Source organism: Trichomycterus rosablanca, chromosome 1 (genome assembly GCF_030014385.1).
Source record: "Trichomycterus rosablanca isolate fTriRos1 chromosome 1, fTriRos1.hap1, whole genome shotgun sequence".
NCBI classification, from domain to species: Eukaryota; Metazoa; Chordata; class Actinopteri; order Siluriformes; family Trichomycteridae; genus Trichomycterus; species Trichomycterus rosablanca.
The window spans coordinates 41,853,942-41,876,631 of record NC_085988.1 but is presented as its reverse complement, the minus strand read 5'-3'; the positions used below and the strand labels follow the sequence as shown (position 1 = coordinate 41,876,631).

General features: G+C 39.1%; 3 protein-coding genes across 3 annotated transcripts; 2 read left to right on the top strand and 1 right to left on the bottom strand.

The window, feature by feature from the left end:
- The first annotated feature begins 6,658 nt into the window (after nucleotides 1-6,658).
- Nucleotides 6,659-8,300, top strand: LOC134320944 (protein PML-like). The gene is made up of 2 exons (XM_063002582.1): nucleotides 6,659-6,752; nucleotides 7,762-8,300. Exons 1-2 carry the CDS (start codon nucleotides 6,659-6,661, stop codon nucleotides 8,298-8,300), a joined length of 633 nt encoding a protein of 210 aa, XP_062858652.1.
- A 1,343-nt stretch (nucleotides 8,301-9,643) lies between these two features.
- LOC134321351 (probable ribosome biogenesis protein RLP24) lies at nucleotides 9,644-16,855 on the bottom strand (the record flags this gene model as incomplete). The annotated part of the gene is made up of 6 exons (XM_063003068.1): nucleotides 9,644-9,819; nucleotides 10,227-10,248; nucleotides 10,564-10,629; nucleotides 10,721-10,793; nucleotides 11,055-11,168; nucleotides 16,847-16,855. Coding segments are annotated over 6 exons (411 nt in total), but the record flags the coding sequence as incomplete, so codon positions are not given.
- A 3,222-nt stretch (nucleotides 16,856-20,077) lies between these two features.
- On the top strand, nucleotides 20,078-22,068 carry LOC134320842 (uncharacterized). Its single transcript, XM_063002513.1, has 2 exons — nucleotides 20,078-20,162; nucleotides 21,551-22,068. The coding sequence occupies exons 1-2, from the start codon at nucleotides 20,078-20,080 to the stop codon at nucleotides 22,066-22,068; spliced, it is 603 nt and encodes a 200-aa protein (XP_062858583.1).
- The last annotated feature ends 622 nt before the right edge of the window (nucleotides 22,069-22,690 follow it).

The window sequence follows — 22,690 nt, the reverse complement described above, 5'->3', positions numbered from 1 at the left end:
ATTGCATGTCCTGTAGCTTTAGACTATCGGAATAACTGAAACTTATGCTTGTGTAAATGACAGCCTGTATAAACACTATCAGCTGAACTTAGAGAATGACTTTTGTTTTCCTGGAATATGGAGGAAGAGCTGTGTGCCTTGTTTGCAGGTGTAACTCATCGCGAAGATGAAGACAGGCTGGTGTTTTATGGAAATCTGGAAACTACAGGACATAGTATGTCAACTTTACATCCATTTTGTTTGTTTCTTTTCAAATTATCATTAAGTCTTGTTTTATTACATGCTTACTACAATTGGTAGTGCGAGTGGTATCAGTATTCTCTACGTGTCTGTTGTAGGGGTTCTCGTCTGATCTTTTTTGATCAGTGATCACGTTTTAAAAGCTCTTGGCTAGATTATTTACTCATTTAAATCTTCACAAATATGACTGGAATGTTGATTGCATACCTGGTCTTCTTGTCCAACTTTGGTACAATTGCTATTTTAAATACACATTCCCACAGACACTATAAAATCTTGTGGCGACTTTCACAACACATTTACGGCATTTAGCAGACTCTTTAATCCGAAGCAACTTACTATTATGACTGAGTACAATTCAAGCAAATAAGAGTTAAAAGCCTTGCTAAAGGGCCTAACAGTGGCAACTTGGCGGTATCTGGGCTTGAACCATGCCACAGCTCCTAATAAGTGATTGCTGTTATAGCCATGGACTGGGTGGGTGAGCAGCAAAGACCATTCAAAGCCAATGGTTTTGAAATAGAATAATAGACAAGTTCATGGTCAGGTGTGCACTTACTTATGGCCATATAGTGTATAATGATAATCATTTTTAATTAGTTTGTTTGTTTATAAGGATTTTACATTTTATGTTTAACACTTTGGTTACATTCATGACAGGACAGGTAGTTACATGTCATGTTACATATGATTCATTAGTTCAAGTTCAATGTCAAACATAATCACAGGCAATTTAGTAGCTCCAATTTACCTAACTTGCATGTCTTTTGACTGTGGGAGGTAACCAGAGCTCTCTGAGGACAAGGGGAGAACATGCAAACTCCACACAGAAAGGACCCAGACTGCTCCACCTGGGAGTGGAACCCAGGACCTCTCTGACTACTAGTGCTGATGTCACCACTGGTATTTTCATTCATTTACTGTTATTCTGATTAGATTTGAGCTCTATTGCATGTCCTGTAGCTTTAGACTATCAAAATAACTGAAACTTATGCTTGTGTAAATGACAGCCTGTATACACACTATCAGCTGAACTTAGAGAATTACTTTTGTTTTCCTGGAATATGGAGGAAGAGCTGTGTGCCTTGTTTGCAGGTGTAACTCATCGCGAAGATGAAGACAGGCTGGTGTTTTATGGAAATCTGGAAACTACAGGACATAGTATGTCAACTTTACATCCATTTTGTTCGTTTCTTTTAAAATTATCATTAAGTCTTGTTTTATTACATGCTTACTACAATTGGTAGTGCGAGTGGTATCAGTATTCTCTACGTGTCTGTTGCAGGGGTTCTCGTCTGATCTTTTTTGATCAGTGATCATGTTTTAAAAGCTCTTGGCTAGATTATTTACTCATTTAAATCTTCACAAATATGACTGGAATGTTGATTGCATACCTGGTCTTCTTGTCCAACTTTGGTACAATTGCTATTTTAAATACACATTCCCACAGACACTATAAAATCTTGTGGCGACTTTCACAACACATTTACGGCATTTAGCAGACTCTTTAATCCGAAGCAACTTACTATTATGACTGAGTACAATTCAAGCAAATAAGAGTTAAAAGCCTTGCTAAAGGGCCTAACAGTGGCAACTTGGCGGTATCTGGGCTTGAACCATGCCACAGCTCCTAATAAGTGATTGCTGTTATAGCCATGGACTGGGTGGGTGAGCAGCAAAGACCATTCAAAGCCAATGGTTTTGAAATAGAATAATAGACAAGTTCATGGTCAGGTGTGCACTTACTTATGGCCATATAGTGTATAATGATAATCATTTTTAATTAGTTTGTTTGTTTATAAGGATTTTACATTTTATGTTTAACACTTTGGTTACATTCATGACAGGACAGGTAGTTACATGTCATGTTACATATGATTCATTAGTTCAAGTTCAATGTCAAACATAATCACAGGCAATTTAGTAGCTCCAATTTACCTAACTTGCATGTCTTTTGACTGTGGGAGGTAACCAGAGCTCTCTGAGGACAAGGGGAGAACATGCAAACTCCACACAGAAAGGACTCAGACTGCTCCACCTGGGAGTGGAACCCAGGACCTCTCTGACTACTAGTGCTGATGTCACCACTGGTATTTTCATTCATTTACTGTTATTCTGATTAGATTTGAGCTCTATTGCATGTCCTGTAGCTTTAGACTATCAAAATAACTGAAACTTATGCTTGTGTAAATGACAGCCTGTATACACACTATCAGCTGAACTTAGAGAATTACTTTTGTTTTCCTGGAATATGGAGGAAGAGCTGTGTGCCTTGTTTGCAGGTGTAACTCATTGCGAAGATGAAGACAGGCTGGTGTTTTATGGAAATCTGGAAACTACAGGACATAGTATGTCAACTTTACATCCATTTTGTTCGTTTCTTTTAAAATTATCATTAAGTCTTGTTTTATTACATGCTTACTACAATTGGTAGTGCGAGTGGTATCAGTATTCTCTACGTGTCTGTTGTAGGGGTTCTCGTCTGATCTTTTTTGATCAGTGATCATGTTTTAAAAGCTCTTGGCTAGATTATTTACTCATTTAAATCTTCACAAATATGACTGGAATGTTGATTGCATGCCTGGTCTTCTTGTCCTTGAGAGACCCTTCTGCACTGTATGCTTCCAGGATGATCGCTCGGTGGCCAGGGCTTCCCACGTGTTAAGGTTGATGTCCAAGGCTTTCGGGTCTCTTTTACAGACATTCTTACAGCGTAGCTGAGGCCTGCCCATGGGACGCTTTCCTTCAGCTAGCTCTCCATACAAGAGGTCTCTAGGATTGAGCCCCTCGTCCATCCGGACAACGTGTCCAAGCCAGCACAGCTGTCGTTGCTTCAGTAGGGTGAACATGCTGGGGGTGCCAGCCCTCTCGAGGAATGTGGTATTGGGCACCCTGTCCTGCCAGGTGATTTTGAAGATGCGGCGAAGGCAATGCATGTGGAAGGCATTGAGCTGCTGTTCTTGTCTGGCTTGTAGAGTCCAAGTTTCGCTGCCATACAGGATTGTGCTCACTACACATGCTCTGTAGACTTGGACCTTAGTGTGTTCTGTCAGCTTTCTGTTGTTCCACACTCTCTTTGCCAATCTGGACATGGTTGTAGAGACCTTGCCAATGCGCTTTTCCGGCTCACTATCAAGAGAAAGAGAGTCTGAGATTGTCGACCCCAGGTACACACAGTCACGGACCACTTCCAGATCATGTTCTGATATGCAGATGTTAGGAGGAAGGTCCACACCTTGTCCCATGACCTGAGTTTTCTTTAAGCTGATTGTAAGCCCAAAGTCGCAGCAAGCCTCACTGAAGCGGTTCATGAGCAGCTGAGTGAGCGGTGACTGCTGCATCGTCTGCAAAAAGGAGGTCATGCAGGCATTTCAATTGCACCTTAGACAACACCTTCCGTCTGGAGAGCTTGAACAGCTTTCCATCTGCTCTGGTGCGAAGGTAGATGCCTTCAGTGGAGGACCCAAAGGCGTGCTTTAGCAGGATGGAAAAGAAGATTCCAAATAGGGTGCGGGCGAGGACACACCCCTGCTTCACTCCACTTCGGATGTCAAATGCTCTTGATGTGGAACCGTCATAGACCACTGTGCCCTACATGTTTTCGTGGAAGGACCGTATGATGCTGAGAAGCCTTGGAGGACATCCAATCTTTGGGAGGACTTTGAAGAGACCGTCCCTGCTGACATGGTCGAAAGCCTTTGTGAGGTCGATGAAAGCTATGTAGAGGGGCTGTCTTTGTTCCCTGCATTTCTCCTGCAGCTGTCTCAAGGAGAAGACCATATCAATGGTGGACCTGTTCGCACGGAACCCGCACTGCGATTCTGGGTAGATTCTCTCCACGAGGACTTGTAGTCTTTTAAGTGCAACTCTGGCAAAAAGCTTCCCAACAGTGGAGTGAGGAGTGGGATACCGCGGTAGTTATTGCAGTCACTTCTGTCTCCTTTGTGACTCTGTTTGCATCTCTAATGTCCTGTGGGACTTTGCCCTCTCTCCAGCAGAGACACAGGATCTTGTGTAGCTCTTGCAGGATGGGATGCTTGCAGAATTTCAAAACTTCGACTGGGATGCCATCTTTTTCTGGGGCCTTTCCGGAAGAGAGGGCACCAAGGGCCTCATCGAGTTCCGAGAGGGTAGGTTAGCTCCTCCAAAGTGGGCAGACACTCAATTGCATTCAGGGCATCTTCAGTGACCATGTTTTCCCATGAGTACAGCTCAGAGTAATGCTCCACCCAAACCTCCATTTGCTGTACTCGATCCTGAATGACCTCTCCTGTGGCAGACTTCAGAGGAGCAGTTTTTCTCTGGATAGGGCCCAGCACCTGCTTGTTCCCATCATACATGCCCTTGACATTACCTATATCGGATGCAGCCTGGATCTGAGAGCAGAGCTGAAGCCAGTATTCATTGGCACATTGCCTAGCACATCTCTGGACCTTGGTGCGAGCAGTTCTCAAGGCCTGCAGGTTTCTATCGCTGGGGCAGGCATTGAATGCCATCAGTGCATGCCTCTTTTCTTTGAGGGCAGGCATAATTTTGTCAGAGTGCCCCTCGAACCAGTCCACTGATTTGTTCATTTTCTTGCCAAAGGTGGACATTGCGGCATTGTGGACTGTGTCTCTAAAGCATTCCCATCTTTCTTGGGCATCAGCACCAGAAGAACCCTGAAGTGAGGTCTCCAACAGGCATGCAAACTCTCTTACTTTTGCCTGGTCCCTTGTCTTGCTGGCGTCAACACGAGGCCTGCCTTCCTTTTTGGAGCGATGCAGCTTCCTTGCATACAAGTTCACCTTGCTGCTTACCAGGGAGTGGTCGGTGTCGCAATCAGCGCTTTGAAAGCTGCTCTTGACACTGGGAAGGCTGGAGCACCTTGGGTGTCATGGGATCATGGGTGTCTCCAGGAGACACTGTGTTGGGGCTTCATGTTCAAGAATGTGCTGCTGACGCAGAGTCCTTGATGACAGCAGAGTTCCAGCAAGCATTGCCCGTTTTCATTTATCTTGCCTATGCCAAACTGGCCCAGACAGGTAGGCCAAGAGTTGTAGTCAGCACCCACTCTGGCGTTGAAATCACCAAGGATGAAAAGAGGTTCATCTTCAGGAATGTTCTTGACAGTGGTGTTCAGATCATCGTAGAACTTGTCTTTGATTTCTACAGGGGATGGTAGAGTTGGCGCATAGGTGCTAATTAAGCTAACTGGTCCTGTTGAGGTATGGAGCTGGAGAGACAGGATGCGCTCAGTACCCTTGGTAGATAGGGTGATGGACCCCAGCAAGCTGTTTCTGACAGCAAACCCTACTTCATGTTCTCTGGACATTTCCAGCGATTTTCCTTTCCAGAAAAAGGAGAAATCTCTTTCCCTCACAGATCCTGATCCTGGAAGTCTGGTCTCTTGAAGAGCAACTATGTCCATCTGCAGTCTGTTCAGTTCCTTGTCTATGACTGCTGTCTTACGAGCATCATTCACTGTTTCCAAGTCATCAGAGTAGCCTGGTGTCATTGTTCTAATGTTCCATGTGCCCAGCTTTAAAGCTGAGGATTTGTGCTGTTTCTTCTTCCCGTCGAAAGGTGCAAAGTTGTCGAACCGTCACCCTGTGAGGTGAGCGGACCATGGCGGGGCAGCACCTTATTGGCTGGGGGCTGCCCAGCTTGAGGCGGGCGGTAGCTGCCCAATGATCTCTCCCACTGTCAAAAGTAGCCCATGGCGTCCAGCTCTACGCCAATCAAGCACTGGACTTATAACCGGTAAACTGCTTCCTTCCGTGTTGTGTCTACTCTGTAAAGCGTAGCTGGAGTATCCTCTCCTGTGCACAAAGCCTGGGTATTAAGATATGAGAGACAAACTGTTACCCATGCAGTAGGTCCCCCCTCTCCACGGCACTGAAATGGTCCACTGGAAAGGCAGTGCCAGTACACGTGGTTCCAGAGCCGTCGCAGGACTTGCCAGAACGTTGTTGTAACAACCTCGAACTGCCTTAGGGACTCCAGCTCCGGATTTTTCCTCGAGGTTTACTCCTGAAGCCTTTCATGAAGATAGGTATAGCCGCATGGCAGCGGAGGTTTGAGATCAGAGTTCAAAGTTTTCCTTCTTCCTTTTTACTGGGTTGCTGGCCCGATGCCAAACCCTCCTCCTTTTACATCCGGGCTTGGGACCGGCATTGGCAGAGTATATTATAAAACAACCCTAAATAAACATTTTAAACCCTGGTCTACACTATATTACTAAAACAACCCTAAATAAACATTTTAAACCCACTGGTATTATCATTAATTTACTGTTATTCTGATTAGATTTTAGCTCTATTGCATGTCCTGTAGCTTTAGACTATCGGAATACCTGAAACTTATGCTTGTGTAAATGACAGTCTGTATAAACACTGTCAGCTGAACTTAGAGAATTACTTTTGTGTAAAACTGGAAAATGGAGGAAGAGCTGTGCACCTTGTTTGCAGGTGTTACTCATCGCAAAGATGAAGACAGGCTGGTGTTTTTTGATCTGGAAACTACAGGACTTAGTATGTCAACTTTACATCCATTTCTATTTGTTTCTTTTCAAATTATTATTAAGTTTTACCTGTTTACTACAATTGGTAGTGCGGTATCTCTTCTTGTGTCTTTTCTGTTTTAAGTGTCTATTTCATCTTAGTCTCAGTTTTAAGTGTCTATTTCATCTTATCTTTTTTGATCAGTGATCACTTTTTAAATGTTAGCTGATCTATTTACTCTTTTAAAAATCAAGACTAATCTTCACAAATATGATGATTTGGAATTTTGACTGTGAACCCAGCTTTCTTGTCCAACATTCATGAAAGGACATAGTAGTTACAGGTTATGATTCCTCAGTTAAGATTCAGTGCCAAACACTGTTACAGGCAATCTTGTATCTCTAGTTAACCTGACTGCATATCTTTGGACAGTGGGTGGAAATGGGAGCTCCTGGAAAAAAAACATGCAGACAGGCGAGAACTTGCAAAATCCTTACAGAAAGGACCTGGACAGCTCCAACTGGGAATTGATAAAGTGCTGGAAATAAAATTTGTATAGTTTTCCAGGCACTTTATAATATGACTGTATGTCCATGTATAAGTTCTGCAAAAATTGAATTGACATATTACACCTTAGATGTCATATTTAGACAGAATCATTAATAAAAAAAAAAAACCCCATGTCCTGAAAGTTGGGATATTTTGGGTTGAAACAAAAGCAATACAAAGAATATGGATTTTGTTCCTTCTCTCAAACCTTTATTTAATTGACATCACGTGGTCAACATCACTGTCTTATCTTGTGTGTTTGAGGCATCGAATTTTAAATATGTTTATATTTACAAAATATAAGTTGCTCAGTAAAAACATTGGAAATCTATTTGTATGTATGTAATTTAATGAAAGGTTTGAACAAATTAACAAACACACGGAAATAGGGTTTGCATGTTTTATATAGTTTTAAATGCAGAGTATACAAAATTATGATGCAATAGGCTGTATGAAAGAAATAGTTCTCTAAATGTGCATTTCTTTGCAGACACCTCTTCATGTGATATATGCCAGCTGTCAGCTATCTGTGGGAAGAGAGTCTTTAACGCCTACCTGTTTCCTCGCTGCCCCATAGATTACGGCGCCTCTAAAGTTACAGGCTTGACCACACAGGATAAACAGCTGCTTCTACACGGACAACCAGTGGAAACTGTCCCAATCAAAGAGGCTCTGAAGTCATTCATATCATTTCTTAGTACCGTCAATAGGCCAATCCTGGTGGGTCACAACTGTAAACGATTTGACTGCCCTATTCTGCTGCGAATCCTGAGAGAGTTTGATCTGCTGGATAACTTCTTTGATGTGGTGTCAGGTTTTCTGGACACACTGCTGCTCAGTAGAGAAATGTTTTCTCTTCAGAAATATTCTCAGCCATTTCTGGTCCAGCATTTCCTTCACAAAACCTATGGAGCTCACAATGCTACCGAGGATGTACGACTTTTACAGGAGCTCTTTACAGTCTGGAGGCCAAGCCCAAACCTGGTAATCAGGCACACGTTTTACGAAAAAGGACCTAAACATTTTTAAACACAATTTTTCTAGTTAAGATATTATTGCATTGCATTGCACGGTGTGGTTTTGGTCTTTAAACTGTTTATTAGTTTTATCAGGTGAAACTTTGGTAAAAATTTGTGCTGTGTGGATAAAACCAATGCTGTGGGCTGTCGCCTCTCAATCTTAATACTTTCAAAGTTTAAACTACTAATGTACCTATGCTTTTTTTAATCATAATTATCACTGATTTATCTATTACTGTAAAAAACTGGGAGCAAGACAAACGCACCTTAAAAGGATGAAAGTACTTTACAGGTCATAATAAATTTACCAATTCATTTATTTACATTTGGAGGTAAATTAACATAGCCAATCCAGCCGCTCAGACATTTCTGAGCAGTAAAAAAACTATTATCTGGATGTAACTAGTATCTGGATGAAATCCTCATGGGCAAAGAAAGAAACTGTCAAAATTCATACAAGCATTGTGAAGTAACCAGAGTCCCAGGACAGTGGAGCTGTGCAGCATCTTCAGTACCTGCTCTTGAAGCACAGCATTTCTACAGTGCAGGAAGGAGTGCGAGTGGTGTACAAGGCAAAGCTTCTGAGGGCCGGCTTGAACTGTCTTGGGTTCCTGCCGTTTGCTCTGTTTTAGAAAGTAAAAAGCCATCATTGCTAAATTAACATTGTTATCACATGGCCTTTTGTCTGCCTTTTTAAAACAGCCTGTTTTATGAATATTAAATGGTTACCGACTACTGTACAAAATACAGTTTACATTTATATTTTGTAATGCCACTTTTAAAATGAATGAATTTAGATTAAAATATGCTAATACAAAATATACTGTGTCATGCTTTCATTGTTGGTATTAAGCAACTTTATTATTTTATTTACAGCAAAGTGTGTTGCCAACACTTACTTTCACTTTTATTATGACCAACTTATGCAAATGATAGTTTAAATAGCTAATGGCTGGTAACAAGTTTTAATAATCAGTCCATAAGCTTACACTTAATATTTAGCTTAAAAATAAAGATTTGTTCTTACATCACTATTCAGTGTTATTATACTGTATTCAAATGCTTAAAGGAACGCCAATAACATTAAACATACACACCAAATGGTATTTTATTACAAAGATTATATTTAAACAGATTTAACAGGATTCATAAGATGCCTCAAAAGGGCAGAGCAACAGTACAGGGCCCTGCAAAAACAAATATTGTAGCTAACAGTTAATGAAAGCTAAACAGTTTTCTGGCAAACACTAAATATAAGCAAGTGGTGCATCGAGGCAAACCTTGGTTCCCATAAACAAGCTGCACAGATGCAGGATTAGGAATATTCTCTCTTGGGTTTTATTCAGAACTAAAAGGTGTTTTTTGAGAACATCATAAGAAAAGTCAACTGCCGGTAAAACATTTAATCATCCATTTCCACGTCTTCTGCCAGTTTTTGTACCATCTTCTCCTCCAGCTGTTTGGCTTGTCCTGCAATAAAGGAAAACAAGTAAATACATGACAACACAACAGGTACATTCCAGGAAGGCCTCCAAGGCTTCAATTTAGAATTGTTTCAGTACAAATGATCTGAATATTAAAAACACACAGAATTATCATTTTTGTATAATTGTTAATTTATAATAGTGTTCTGAATATGTACTGCTGTTATTTGTGTTTTGTTAATACCCAGCCATAGCAAAATCATTCTGCCCCACACTAATGTGTTTAACACAGTCAGGTTAAACTGCCCTTCAACTAAAGTCTGTTTAAAAAGGTTAAAACATCGAACATAAAGACTGCTATGCTAATGATGGGCTACATTTGACAACTATGCCAACCTGGTAATGACATCCACACAAATTTATAGTTGGTATTACAGTATATGTTTGGGTTTAAGTACATTACTAAGCACTTAATTCACTTAATAATGCAAATTAAAACGTGTCTGTGATGCTGAAATTTTTTATGGGCTTTTAGTATCTTTGCTAATATAATGTCAAAACTGGCAAGTAATTATTATGGTATATTATTACTATTAACAGGGTGGATAGTGCACTTATTTTATCCCCTGGTAAGTACAGTAGAATGTCTTTTCAGAACTAATATGCTTAATATTATATCAGACATTCAGGCCAGAGTTAAAGTTAAAAGTTAAACATGCAGTGTTTAAAATACACCATAATATACCTAATGTGCCCTTCAATAAATAAATCTTGTTTTTTCTTGTTTTGCTTCACTAACACACTAATAATGTAATAACTTCAGACAATAAAGCCACAGTGAAAAGTCATACATGTTCATGATGAAGCAAGCCTGTCGTTTCTGTTTGATGGCCTCTACCTTCTTCATGGCCTCCACTGCAGGGGGCAAAACAAGCAGTTCCATTAACATTTATCTTTATCTTAACACAGTGTACAAGTATACAGTTCTTAAACATTATATAGTTACCTGTCTTGTTCCATAACTGTCTCTGGTATTTGACTGGAACATTTCTACACTTTTCAAACTTCAGTGAGTTATCCTGCAAACACATGTTATGAATTTTGTATTCTTTTCATTTTAATTTGTTTTATTTTTTAAGCACTAATTGAATTTACATTTACATTTTCGGCATTTAGCAGATGCTCTTATCCAGAGCGACTTACAGAAGTGCTTCCATAGTAAACATTTCATTACTCTAGTTTAAGTAAAACAACAGTCCCAGAACACAAATCTGCTAAAACCTGTTAGAACCAAAATGTATTTATTTTTTGGTCTCAATACTTGGCCGACAACAACACACCACAGTCAATTCTTTGCTGGCAGCATTTTTGAATGCTTTAGTCCATCTGGTCTTTCTTGGATTGCGCTTCTTCTTGATTTGTTTGTGACATTTTGATCTACAAAATTTAAATGCCTACAACAAAAACGGCATCACATACAAATAAAAGCTGCAGTGTAATGTGCACAGTTTGATGCTTTATTACTTTTTTTTTTACACTTATTTTTCAGAAGTCTTAATCTCATACCAGTTCATTTTAGTTACATGGTTACATATCAGTAAATAAAAAACAACAATTAGGTGTTAAGTGTACAATGTATGTACTGTGATATGAGCCAGATAAATCATATTTAGATACATGGTTTTGCACCAATGTGTTTTCTTGTTCTTTTTTGAAATTATGTCTATTAACATGTACTGATTTAAACTCAACATTCTTACAAAAAAAGCTTTTAAAATGACATTACATTTCATGTCTGAAAGTGCTTTCTATGTGCTAATATTCTACTTTACTTATTTATTAAATAAGAGGTGTGATATAATGGTTACTGTTACGCCAGCAACTGTGCTCCAATGTAAAAACAATTACATTATCAGTTAGTTGGTATTATTAACATTAAACAGAAGAAAACATCTGAACCCAAAGAAAAAGAAAGTGTTACTGCATGTAAAAAAAAGTCTTACAGAATAATCTTTTTATATTTTAATGGGATGCTACAATCTCACCAGTTATCAGTTAAGCAGCAAGTATATATTATCGGCTACAAGAAATCTGCAAATTTTGAATTCTTAACAGTGACCACAACAAAGCATAATATGTTAATTAGAACTGTACTAATATGATCTCCAGGCATGTGCACAGATAGACCCCTAGTGGTGCTCAAGCACCTGCCCATTTGCCTGGATGAGAAAAGTGCCCTTTCTGCTGGAGCCCAATTTTTTTCTACATTCATCAATATTTAAAAATAAAAATTCCCCCCAAAAGTGTTTTGATATCTGACGGGCATTTATTTGAGTTCTTGTGAGAATTCTGCCCCAATCTGATCCGCGGCACGCACAAGCTTGCCCCTCCCTCCTCCTCCTCCGGTTAGCACTCATGCAGTGCTGAGCGCCAGGCCAAACCGCTGCTACACACTTCTCCTCTGACCCGCAGCATCAGACAGACAGGTAATGACAGTGTTTCATACAAAGAGCATCCATGCATAACGCATAGCCTACACGTTTTGTACTCATGAGTCATGAAATACGTGATTTCAAAGCCTTGTCCAGCTGTTTACTGACATTTGTCATGTTTAATGAAGGGGAGGGGGGCAAACTGCAGCAGACAGACGGACAGACAGATAGAGAATTTAAAGACAGTTTTACTGTTTTACAAATTAGACAAGTTTACTAGTTTTGTTTCATTTAAAATCTTACTTATTTTGATGTGAAAGCCTGAAGAAAAAAAAGCATGAGCACAAACATTTTGCAGGAGAATGTCAAGTAGCTCTCACAGTAAAGTGTTGAAAATAGATACAAACATACAATATTTTATAATTACAGCATCCTGGCCAAAACGCTAGAAAAGTCACCTTTAGTCAAGGAGTTATTTTCATGCAAGCATTTATACTTCAACAGTTGAGGTTTACAAATGAGGAATAATTTTGCTAGGTAATTAACATTACAAACTAATATATGTAAAAGGCTAAATATAATGCTCTATGATATAGAACAGCATACAAAAAATTATGAATAAATAGGAAAATGTTATTTAGCTGTTTATTTGATTTAATTGGCATAATAATAGGCCCATTGTTAACATCAACAGCTTCAGTGGAAAGATCATTTTCAAAACTGAAGATCATAAAGAACAGGCTTAGGAGTCTCTGTGGGGAAGACAGACTCTCTGACCTAATCCTGCTTGCCATTGAGCAAGACATACAAATAAACCACAGTGAGGTCATAAAAAATCTTCCAAGAGATGGCACCAAGGAGGATGCTCCTGTGAAGCATCTACTACTTGATATACATGCTACTTGAACGATCCTGCTTCCTTCACCTCAGTAGAGAGCCTCGCCTTCTTAGTACATAGTTGTATTATACTGTATAGAGTATATTGAATGCTTTATTTTTATTTCATTTATTCAGAGCAGAGATTTGATAAGTTTTAAGTTAGAATATTTTTTGATGATTACTTAATATATTGTTTGGTTATTAAAAAGCGCACACAATATGGCCTTGTTTTTGCCTGTTTTTCATTTATTTATGCAATTTGATAATTTGAGTTATTTGATTAGATGTATTTATTGTGTTAACAAAAATAAATATAAGTTAATTGCCCTACAGTTTTATTTTATTAATAATTTTGGCGATGGGTGCCCTTTTTTTGGCTTGAGCACCTGCCCCCAAAAATGTCTGTGCACGGGCCTGATGATCTCATAATACTTACCTCGTAATCTGTATATGACAAACACTGTCAGTTGTTTAAAAAAATATGCAGATTTATTTGTAAATGATAGAATAATAAACATATTAATTGCAAGTGTGCTTATCATTTCATAGTAACAATGTTGTACTATTACGAATTACGGTTAATGGATCTATGTATTACGGTTAATGGATCTATGTATACCTTCAGTACAAGTTGTATTGTTTGCCTGGACTGCACAATTTAGTGATTTTTTTATACAAATGCTAAGAGGGAAGTGTTAAGAACATGACTTATACTTTGTAAGAAATGATTTGGGGTAAAAGAAATGAAAATGTTGTTTCACAGTTATTAAAGATTTAAGTTCGAGTACTAAAAGAAAGGTCATAAAGACAACATTATGCAGATATAAAATAAGAGTCATAAATGGGTCATATTACTGGATTGGGTACATTGGAGGAATGTAAAGCTGAGTCAGACTTGCTCCCACAGTCCTTCTACAGTTTCATAATTCTCATTTAAAATGATGTATTAGTTAACAGTGAATGTGTAAAAATTCTAAAATCAACCAACTGTAAAATATAACTGCAAATATTTGGTCTGATATTGTCTTACACTCGAGCAATAGCAGGAACCTGGCTCTCTTAAACCTAAAACCTAATGGAATGAAACCCTTATTAATGTCATTGCTAACACCTCTATTTGTCCTCTTATTTTGTGTAAAAATTACTGCTGTAAAAAAGGTCTGTTGCACCAGACATACATACGTTGTATGAGTTTAATTCATTGGGAGCTTGCTAATATGTATAAAACTAATCTTACATCAGTAAGGCCACTCTTAGGGAAGGAAAATCAGCAAACAAACTGGATACTGAAGATGTGATATTCAAGCTGTTCCCACTAAATGAAAAATAAAGAAATGAATCCAAAAAGAAAACTTTTAAATACTAATAATAATGAAGGCCAACAACAATTTTATGCATTGACTGGCTATATCTGTCATTTGATGGCAGTGTTTGGTTTTGAGCAAAGATAAAATAGTTTTGAGTTAATTGATGATTTTGCAAAATAAGTTTTGCAAAAAAAGAGTTTTTGTAAATGTATATTATATGTTGGGTTTTGTGTTTACTGTGTTAAAAAAAAAAAAGGAGAGGAAATTTCAGGAAATGTATAATAAATAAAATGAATAACTGATGACTTGACCTAATAGCATAATGTTAAAAGTAATAAGTAGTAAAAGAAAAGTGATGTTGTAGTACTGTATGTAAGTATATATGTATGTATATTGTAGTACTGTATGTAAGTATATATGTATGTATATTGTAGTACTGTATGTAAGTATATACAGTGTATCACAAAAGTGAGTACACCCCTCACATTTCTGCAAATATTTTATTATATCTTTTCATGGGACAACACTATAGAAATAAAACTTGGATATAACTTAGAGTAGTCAGTGTACAACTTGTATAGCAGTGTAGATTTACTATCTTCTGAAAATAACTCAACACACAGCCATTAATGTCTAAATGGCTGGCAACATACAGTAAGTATATATGTATTTCTACAACAGGTAGTTCCGACCTTACAATCTGATTGGTTGAGAAGCGTTCTAACCGTGCTGATATTCGTGATAACAGCACGGTCTTTACACACCACAATGGTATTACTCCGCTGACGCGTTGCCAGTAACGACAAGCTTCATGCACAGAAACGCGCATGCAGGCGACACAGCCTTTTTTTCCGATCGCGTTTTAAATCTGTTATCTGTATGTAACTATATGTGTATGTATGTTGTAGTACTGTATGTAAGTATATGTGTATGTATATATATTGTAGTACTGTATGTAAGTATATATGTATGTATGTTGTAGTACTGTATGTAAGTATATATGTATGTGTATTGTAGTACTGTATGTAAGTATATATGTATGTATGTTGTAGTACTGTATGTAAGTATATATGTATGTATGTATGTTGTAGTACTGTATGTAAGTATATATGTATGTATGTTGTAGTACTGTATGTAAGTATATATGTATGTATATTGTGGTATGTATGTACAGGGGTTGGACAAAATAACTGAAACACCTGTCATTTTAGTGTGGGAGGTTTCATGGCTAAATTGGACCAGTCTGGTGGCCAATCTTCATTAATTGCACATTGCGCCAGTAAGAGCAGAGTATGAAGGTTCAATTAGCAGGGTAAGAGCACAGTTTTGCTCAAAATATTGCAATGCACACAACATTATGGGTGACATACCAGAGTTCAAAAGAGGACAAATTGTTGGTGCACGTCTTGCTGGCGCATCTGTGACCAAGACAGCAAGTCTTTGTGATGTATCAAGAGCCACGGTATCCAGGGTAATGTCAGCATACCACCAAGAAGGACAAACCACATCCAACAGGATTAACTGTGGACGCAAGAGGAAGCTGTCTGAAAGGGATGTTCGGGTGCTAACCCGGATTGTATCCAAAAAACATAAAACCACGGCTGCCCAAATCACGGCAGAATTAAATGTGCACCTCAACTCTCCTGTTTCCACCAGAACTGTCCGTCGGGAGCTCCACAGGGTCAATATACAGGGCCGGGCTGCTATAGCCAAACCTTTGGTCACTCGTGCCAATGCCAAACGTCGGTTTCAATGGTGCAAGGAGCGCAAATCTTGGGCTGTGGACAATGTGAAACATGTATTGTTCTCTGATGAGTCCACCTTTACTGTTTTCCCCACATCCGGGAGAGTTACGGTGTGGAGAAGCCCCAAAGAAGCATACCACCCAGACTGTTGCATGCCCAGAGTGAAGCATGGGGGTGGATCAGTGATGGTTTGGGCTGCCATATCATGGCATTCCCTTGGCCCAATACTTGTGCTAGATGGGCGCGTCACTGCCAAGGACTACCGAACCATTCTGGAGGACCATGTGCATCCAATGGCGGTGCCGTGTATCAGGATGACAATGCACCAATACACACAGCAAGACTGGTGAAAGATTGGTTTGATGAACATGAAAGTGAAGTTGAACATCTCCCATGGCCTGCACAGTCACCAGATCTAAATATTATTGAGCCACTTTGGGGTGTTTTGGAGAAGCGAGTCAGGAAACGTTTTCCTCCACCAGCATCACGTAGTGACCTGGCCACTATCCTGCAAGAAGAATGGCCTAAAATCCCTCTGACCACTGTGCAGGACTTGTATATGTCATTTCCAAGACGAATTGATGCTGTATTGGCCGCAAAAGGAGGCCCTACACCATACTAATAAATTATTGTGGTCTAAAACCAGGTGTTTCAGTTATTTTGTCCAACCCCTGTATATTGTAGTACTGTATGTAAGTATATATGTATGTATGTATATTGTAGTACTGTATGTAAGTATGTATGTATTTATACAACAGGTAGTTCCGACCTTACAATCTGATTGGTTGAGAAGCGTTCTAACCGTGCTGATATTCGTGATAACAGCACGGTCTTTTCACACCACAATGGTATTACTCCGCTGACGCGTTGCCAGTAACGACAAGCTTCATGCACACAAACGCGCATGCAGGCGACACAGCCTAGTTTTCCGATCACGTTTTAAATCTGTTATCTGATATACAATCTAGCGCACTGTGTAGGGAACATAAATCAATTGTCTAATATATTGTCTAGTGCACTATGTAGGGAACATAAATCAATTGTCTAATATATTGTCTAGTGCACTATGTAGTGAACATTAATGTGTTTGTAACGCGAACAGTTAGCTTAATAGCCCAGTTAGCAGCTCCTAGAAGTTCTGTTCTCACCCATATCCTTAGGTGTGTGCAAGATGTTTTTTGTTTCTTTTTTTTCTCTTCGGAGGTTCTTGACTTTTTCTTCTTGTTGTTCTTACCTTCCTGAAATGAGTTTTTGCAACTTGGGATGTCTGCTTTGTAGTGTTAAACTTTATATTCGTTGTGGTACTACTTTTTGGCGGAAGGTATTGTCAATATTAAAGCATATTTATTATGAAATTCAGGGCTTCTTTGATTTATTTTCTTTCTTTATTTAGTAAAAACTGTTGTATAAAAGCAATAGAACACTTGAGGTCGTGTGTTATCGCGAATAACATCACGGCTGTGATTCGGTTGCAGGCACGAGCCGAAGGCGAGTGCCCTAGATAACACACTCCCTCTCGTGTTCTATTGCTTAAGTATATTGTAGTACTGTATGTAAGTATATATATATGTATGTATATTGTAGTGCTGTATGTAAGTATATATATGTATGTATATTGTAGTACTGTATGTAAGTATATATATGTATGTATATTGTAGTACTGTATGTAAGTATATACTGTATATGTATGTATATTGTAGTACTGTATGTAAGTATATATATGTATGTATATTGTAGTACTGTATGTAAGTATATATGTACAGTGTATCACAAAAGTGAGTACACCCCTCACATTTCTGCAGATATTTAAGTATATCTTTTCATGGGACAACACTGACAAAATGACACTTTGACACAATGAAAAGTAGTCTGTGTGCAGCTTATATAAAAGTGTAAATTTACTCTTCCCTCAAAATAACTCAATATACAGCCATTAATGTCTAAACCACCGGCAACAAAAGTGAGTACACCCCTAAGAGACTACACCCCTAAATGTCCAAATTGAGCACTGCTTGTCATTTTCCCTCCAAAATGTCATGTGATTTGTTAGTGTTACTAGGTCTCAGGTGTGCATAGGGAGCAGGTGTGTTCAATTTAGTAGTACAGCTCTCACACTCTCTCATACTGGTCACTGAAAGTTCCAACATGGCACCTCATGGCAAAGAACTCTCTGAGGATCTTAAAAGACGAATTGTTGCGCTACATGAAGATGGCCAAGGCTACAAGAAGATTGCCAACACCCTGAAACTGAGCTGCAGCACAGTGGCCAAGATCATCCAGCGTTTTAAAAGAGCAGGGTCCACTCAGAACAGACCTCGCGTTGGTCGTCCAAAGAAGCTGAGTGCACGTGCTCAGCGTCACATCCAACTGCTGTCTTTGAAAGATAGGCGCAGGAGTGCTGTCAGCATTGCTGCAGAGATTGAAAAGGTGGGGGGTCAGCCTGTCAGTGCTCAGACCATACGCCGCACACTACATCAAATTGGTCTGCATGGCTGTCACCCCAGAAGGAAGCCTCTTCTGAAGTCTCTACACAAGAAAGCCTGCAAACAGTTTGCTGAAGACATGTCAACAAAGGACATGGATTACTGGAACCATGTCCTATGGTCTGATGAGACCAAGATTAATTTGTTTGGTTCAGATGGTCTCAAGCATGTGTGGCGGCAATCAGGTGAGGAGTACAAAGATAAGTGCGTCATGCCTACAGTCAAGCATGGTGGTGGGAATGCCATGGTCTGGGGCTGCATGAGTGCAGCAGGTGTTGGGGAGTTACATTTCATTGAGGGACACATGAACTCCAATATGTACTGTGAAATACTGAAGCAGAGCATGATCCCCTCCCTCCGGAAACTGGGTCGCAGGGCAGTGTTCCAGCATGATAATGACCCCAAACACACCTCTAAGACGACCACTGCTTTACTGAAGAGGCTGAGGGTAAAGGTGATGGACTGGCCAAGCATGTCTCCAGACCTAAACCCAATAGAACATCTTTGGGGCATCCTCAAGCGGAAGGTGGAGGAGCGCAAAGTCTCGAATATCCGCCAGCTCCGTGATGTCGTCATGGAGGAGTGGAAAAGCATTCCAGTGGCAACCTGTGAAGCTCTGGTAAACTCCATTCCCAGGAGAGTTAAGGCAGTTCTGGGAAATAATGGTGGCCACACAAAATATTGACACTTCAGGAACTTTCACTAAGGGGTGTACTCACTTTTGTTGCCGGTGGTTTAGACATTAATGGCTGTATATTGAGTTATTTTGAGGGAAGAATAAATTTACACTGTTATATAAGCTGCACACAGACTACTTTTCATTGTGTCAAAGTGTCATTTTGTCAGTGTTGTCCCATGAAAAGATATACTTCAATATCTGCAGAAATGTGAGGGGTGTACTCACTTTTGTGATACACTGTATGTATATTGTAGTATTGTATGTAAGTTTATATGTATGTATATTGTAGTATTGTATGTAAGTATATGTATGTACGGTATATTGTAGTACTGTATGTAAGTATATATGTATGTATATTGTAGTACTGTATGTAAGTATATATGTATGTATATTGTAGTACTGTATGTAAGTATATATGTATGTATATTGTAGTACTGTATGTAAGTATATATGTATGTATATTGTAGTATTGTATGTAAGTATATGTATGTATATTGTAGTACTGTATGTAAGTATATATGTATGTATATTGTAGTACTGTATGTAAGTATATAGCGCTTATTATACTTAACACTTCAGTACAAGCAGTTTGAGGTGGCGGTGAACGGAACACTGTGTACGTCATAACGTGTGTGTGTGTGTGTGTGTGTTATTCTGGTTTGGGCGAGGTTTGGTGCACCATTTGTATTTTACTAAACAGAGTCATGAGGCAGTGAGGTGTTCGTTCTGGATTTGCCTATCTTATTGAGAAATCACGTGCTGTAAGTGAAACATAAGTCAGCCTGTATAAACACAGTTAACTGAACTTAGAGAATCACTTTTGTCTGGAATCTGGAATATGGAGAAAGAGCTGTGTGCAGGTGTAACTCATCGTGAAGATGAAGAGACTCTGGTGTTTTTTGATCTGGAAACTACAGGACTTGGTATGTCTACTTTACATCAATTTTTATTCGTTTCTTTTCAAATTATTATTAAGTTTGTTTTATTACATGTTTACTACAATTGGTAGTGCGAGCGGTATCAGTATTTTCTACTGTATTTTAAGTGTCTATTTCATCTTATCTTTTTTTGATCAGTTATCACATTTTAAATGTTAGCTGAATTATTTACTCATGTACAAATTAACAAATATGATGAATTGGAATGTTGACTGTGAACCCAGCTTTCTTGTCCAACATTCATGAAAGGACATGGTAGTTCCAGGTTATGATTCATCAGTTTAGGTTCAGTGCCAAACACTGTTACAGGCAATCTTCCCAGCTCAGCTCCTTCCCAGCGACAGCAACGTGCGGCTGGTGACATAGCCATCTGGTTTCCCAAACTGCGCTGAGGCGAGTTCGGTTTTCTCTCTCGTTTTCCAGAGATCGGCTCCTTCCCAGCCTGTATCAGAAAGGCTCCCATTAAATGGACCAGCGGAGAACCCCCCATTCCCTCCCAAAAATTTTTTTGGGGGAGCCCTCCCCGGTTGCTTGAGTCCACCTAAGGGGACTCAGGCTGTTGGGCTTGGGACCTCAGGAGCGGTCCCCTTTGAGGAGGGAATACTGTAAGGATTCCTGCGGCGTCGGGTGATCTTACCTCTGGTTCCCGGCGCCGCAGGAATTACAGAGCCACTGGAACCAAGGCCTTAAATCAGAGGCCTCCTAATTAAGGCTGACAACCTGCAGCTGTGCCTGCTTATTTATGGACAGCTCCAACTGGGAATCGAACCCAGGACAGTGCTACCTACTGAGCCCACATTACGCTTATTTTATCAAGCAACACAGTAGATAAAACCAAGTGTTGCTTATCAAATTTTCATAGTTTTCCAGGCACTTTATGACTGGTCCATGTATAACTTCTGCAAAAATTTTACTAAAGGAAATCTCTTCCATTAAAAAGACATATTACACCTTAGATGTCATATTTAGACAGAATCATTAATCAAAAAATGTCCTGAAAGTTGGGATATTTTGGGTTGAAACAAAAGCAATAAAAAGAATATGTATTTTGTTCCTTCTCTTAAACCTTAACCTATTTAATTGACAACAATAAAAAAATTAATGTAACAGTGTTCAACATCACTGTCTTATCTTGTGTGTTTAAGGCATCAATTTCTAAATATGTTTATATTTACAAAATATAAGTTGCTCAGTAAAAACATTGGAAATCTATTCATATGTATGTCATTTAATGAAAGGTTTGAACAAATTAACAAGCTTACACAAAAATAGAGTTTGTATATTTTATATAGTTTTAAATGGAAAGTATACAAAATTATGATGCAATAGGCTGTATGAAAGAAATAGTTCTCTAAATGTGCATTTCTTTGCAGACACCTCTTCATGTGATATATGCCAGCTGTCAGCTATCTGTGGGAAGAGAGTCTTTAACGCCTACCTGTTTCCTCGCTGCCCCATAGATTACGGAGCCTCTAAAGTTACAGGCTTGACCACACAGGATCAACAGCTGCTTCTACACGGACAACCAGTGGAAACTGTCCCAATCAAAGAGGCTCTGAAGTCATTCATATCATTTCTTAGTACCGTCAATAGGCCAATCCTGGTGGGTCACAACTGTAAACGATTTGACTGCACGATTCTGCTGCGAATCCTGAGAGAGTTTGATCTGCTGGATAACTTCTTTGATGTGGTGTCAGGTTTTCTGGACACACTGCTGCTCAGTAGAGAAATGTTTTCTCTTCAGAAATATTCTCAGCCATTTCTGGTCCAGCATTTCCTTCGCAAAACCTATGGAGCTCACAATGCGACCGAGGATGTACGACTTTTACAGGAGCTCTTTACAGTCTGGAGGCCAAGCACAGACCTGGTAATCAGGCACAAGTTCATCTAAAAGCTAAAATAATTCAATTTTAGGAAAAAGGACCAAAACATTTTAAAACACATTTTTTTTTAGTTAGGATATTATTGCATTGCATTGCATGGTGTGGTTTGAATAGAGGGTGCATTGTGTGTAACTTTTAGTAAAGCTATACTTTAATTTTTACAATTTAACTTCAGTAATCACAAAAGGCCGGTGTGATGGCAGGTTTTTTATTCCAAACAGTCGCTGTTGTTTAATGAGTTGGTCTTGGTCTTTAAACTGTTTATTAGTTTTATCAGGTGAAGTTTCTTCTTTGGCTGGTAAAATTTGTGTTGTGTGGATAAAACCAATGCTGTGGGCTGTCACTTCTCAAACTTAAGTTTAAACTACTGGTCTACCTATGCTTTTTTAAATCGTAAAACTGTGAGCAAGACAAACGCACCTTAAAAGGATGAAAGTCATAATAAATTTACCAATTCATTTATTTACACTCAAAGGAAAATTTACATCAGACATTTTTGAGCAGTAAAAAACAAAAGCTTTAAAAGAGTATCTGGATGAAATTCTCATGGACAAAGAAAGAAGATGTCAAACTTTGTACAAGCAGTACGAAATAACCTGGAACAAGGACTGACCCAGAATCCCAGGACAG

Coding starts and splice junctions, on each gene's coding strand:
- LOC134320842 (XM_063002513.1), top strand. CDS start 20,078: ATGGAGAAAGAGCTGTGTGCAGGTGTAACTCATCGTGAAGATGAAGAG. Junction 20,163..21,550: donor TCTGGAAACTACAGGACTTG/GTATGTCTACTT, acceptor ATTTCTTTGCAG/ACACCTCTTCATGTGATATA.
- LOC134320944 (XM_063002582.1), top strand. CDS start 6,659: ATGGAGGAAGAGCTGTGCACCTTGTTTGCAGGTGTTACTCATCGCAAA. Junction 6,753..7,761: donor TCTGGAAACTACAGGACTTA/GTATGTCAACTT, acceptor ATTTCTTTGCAG/ACACCTCTTCATGTGATATA.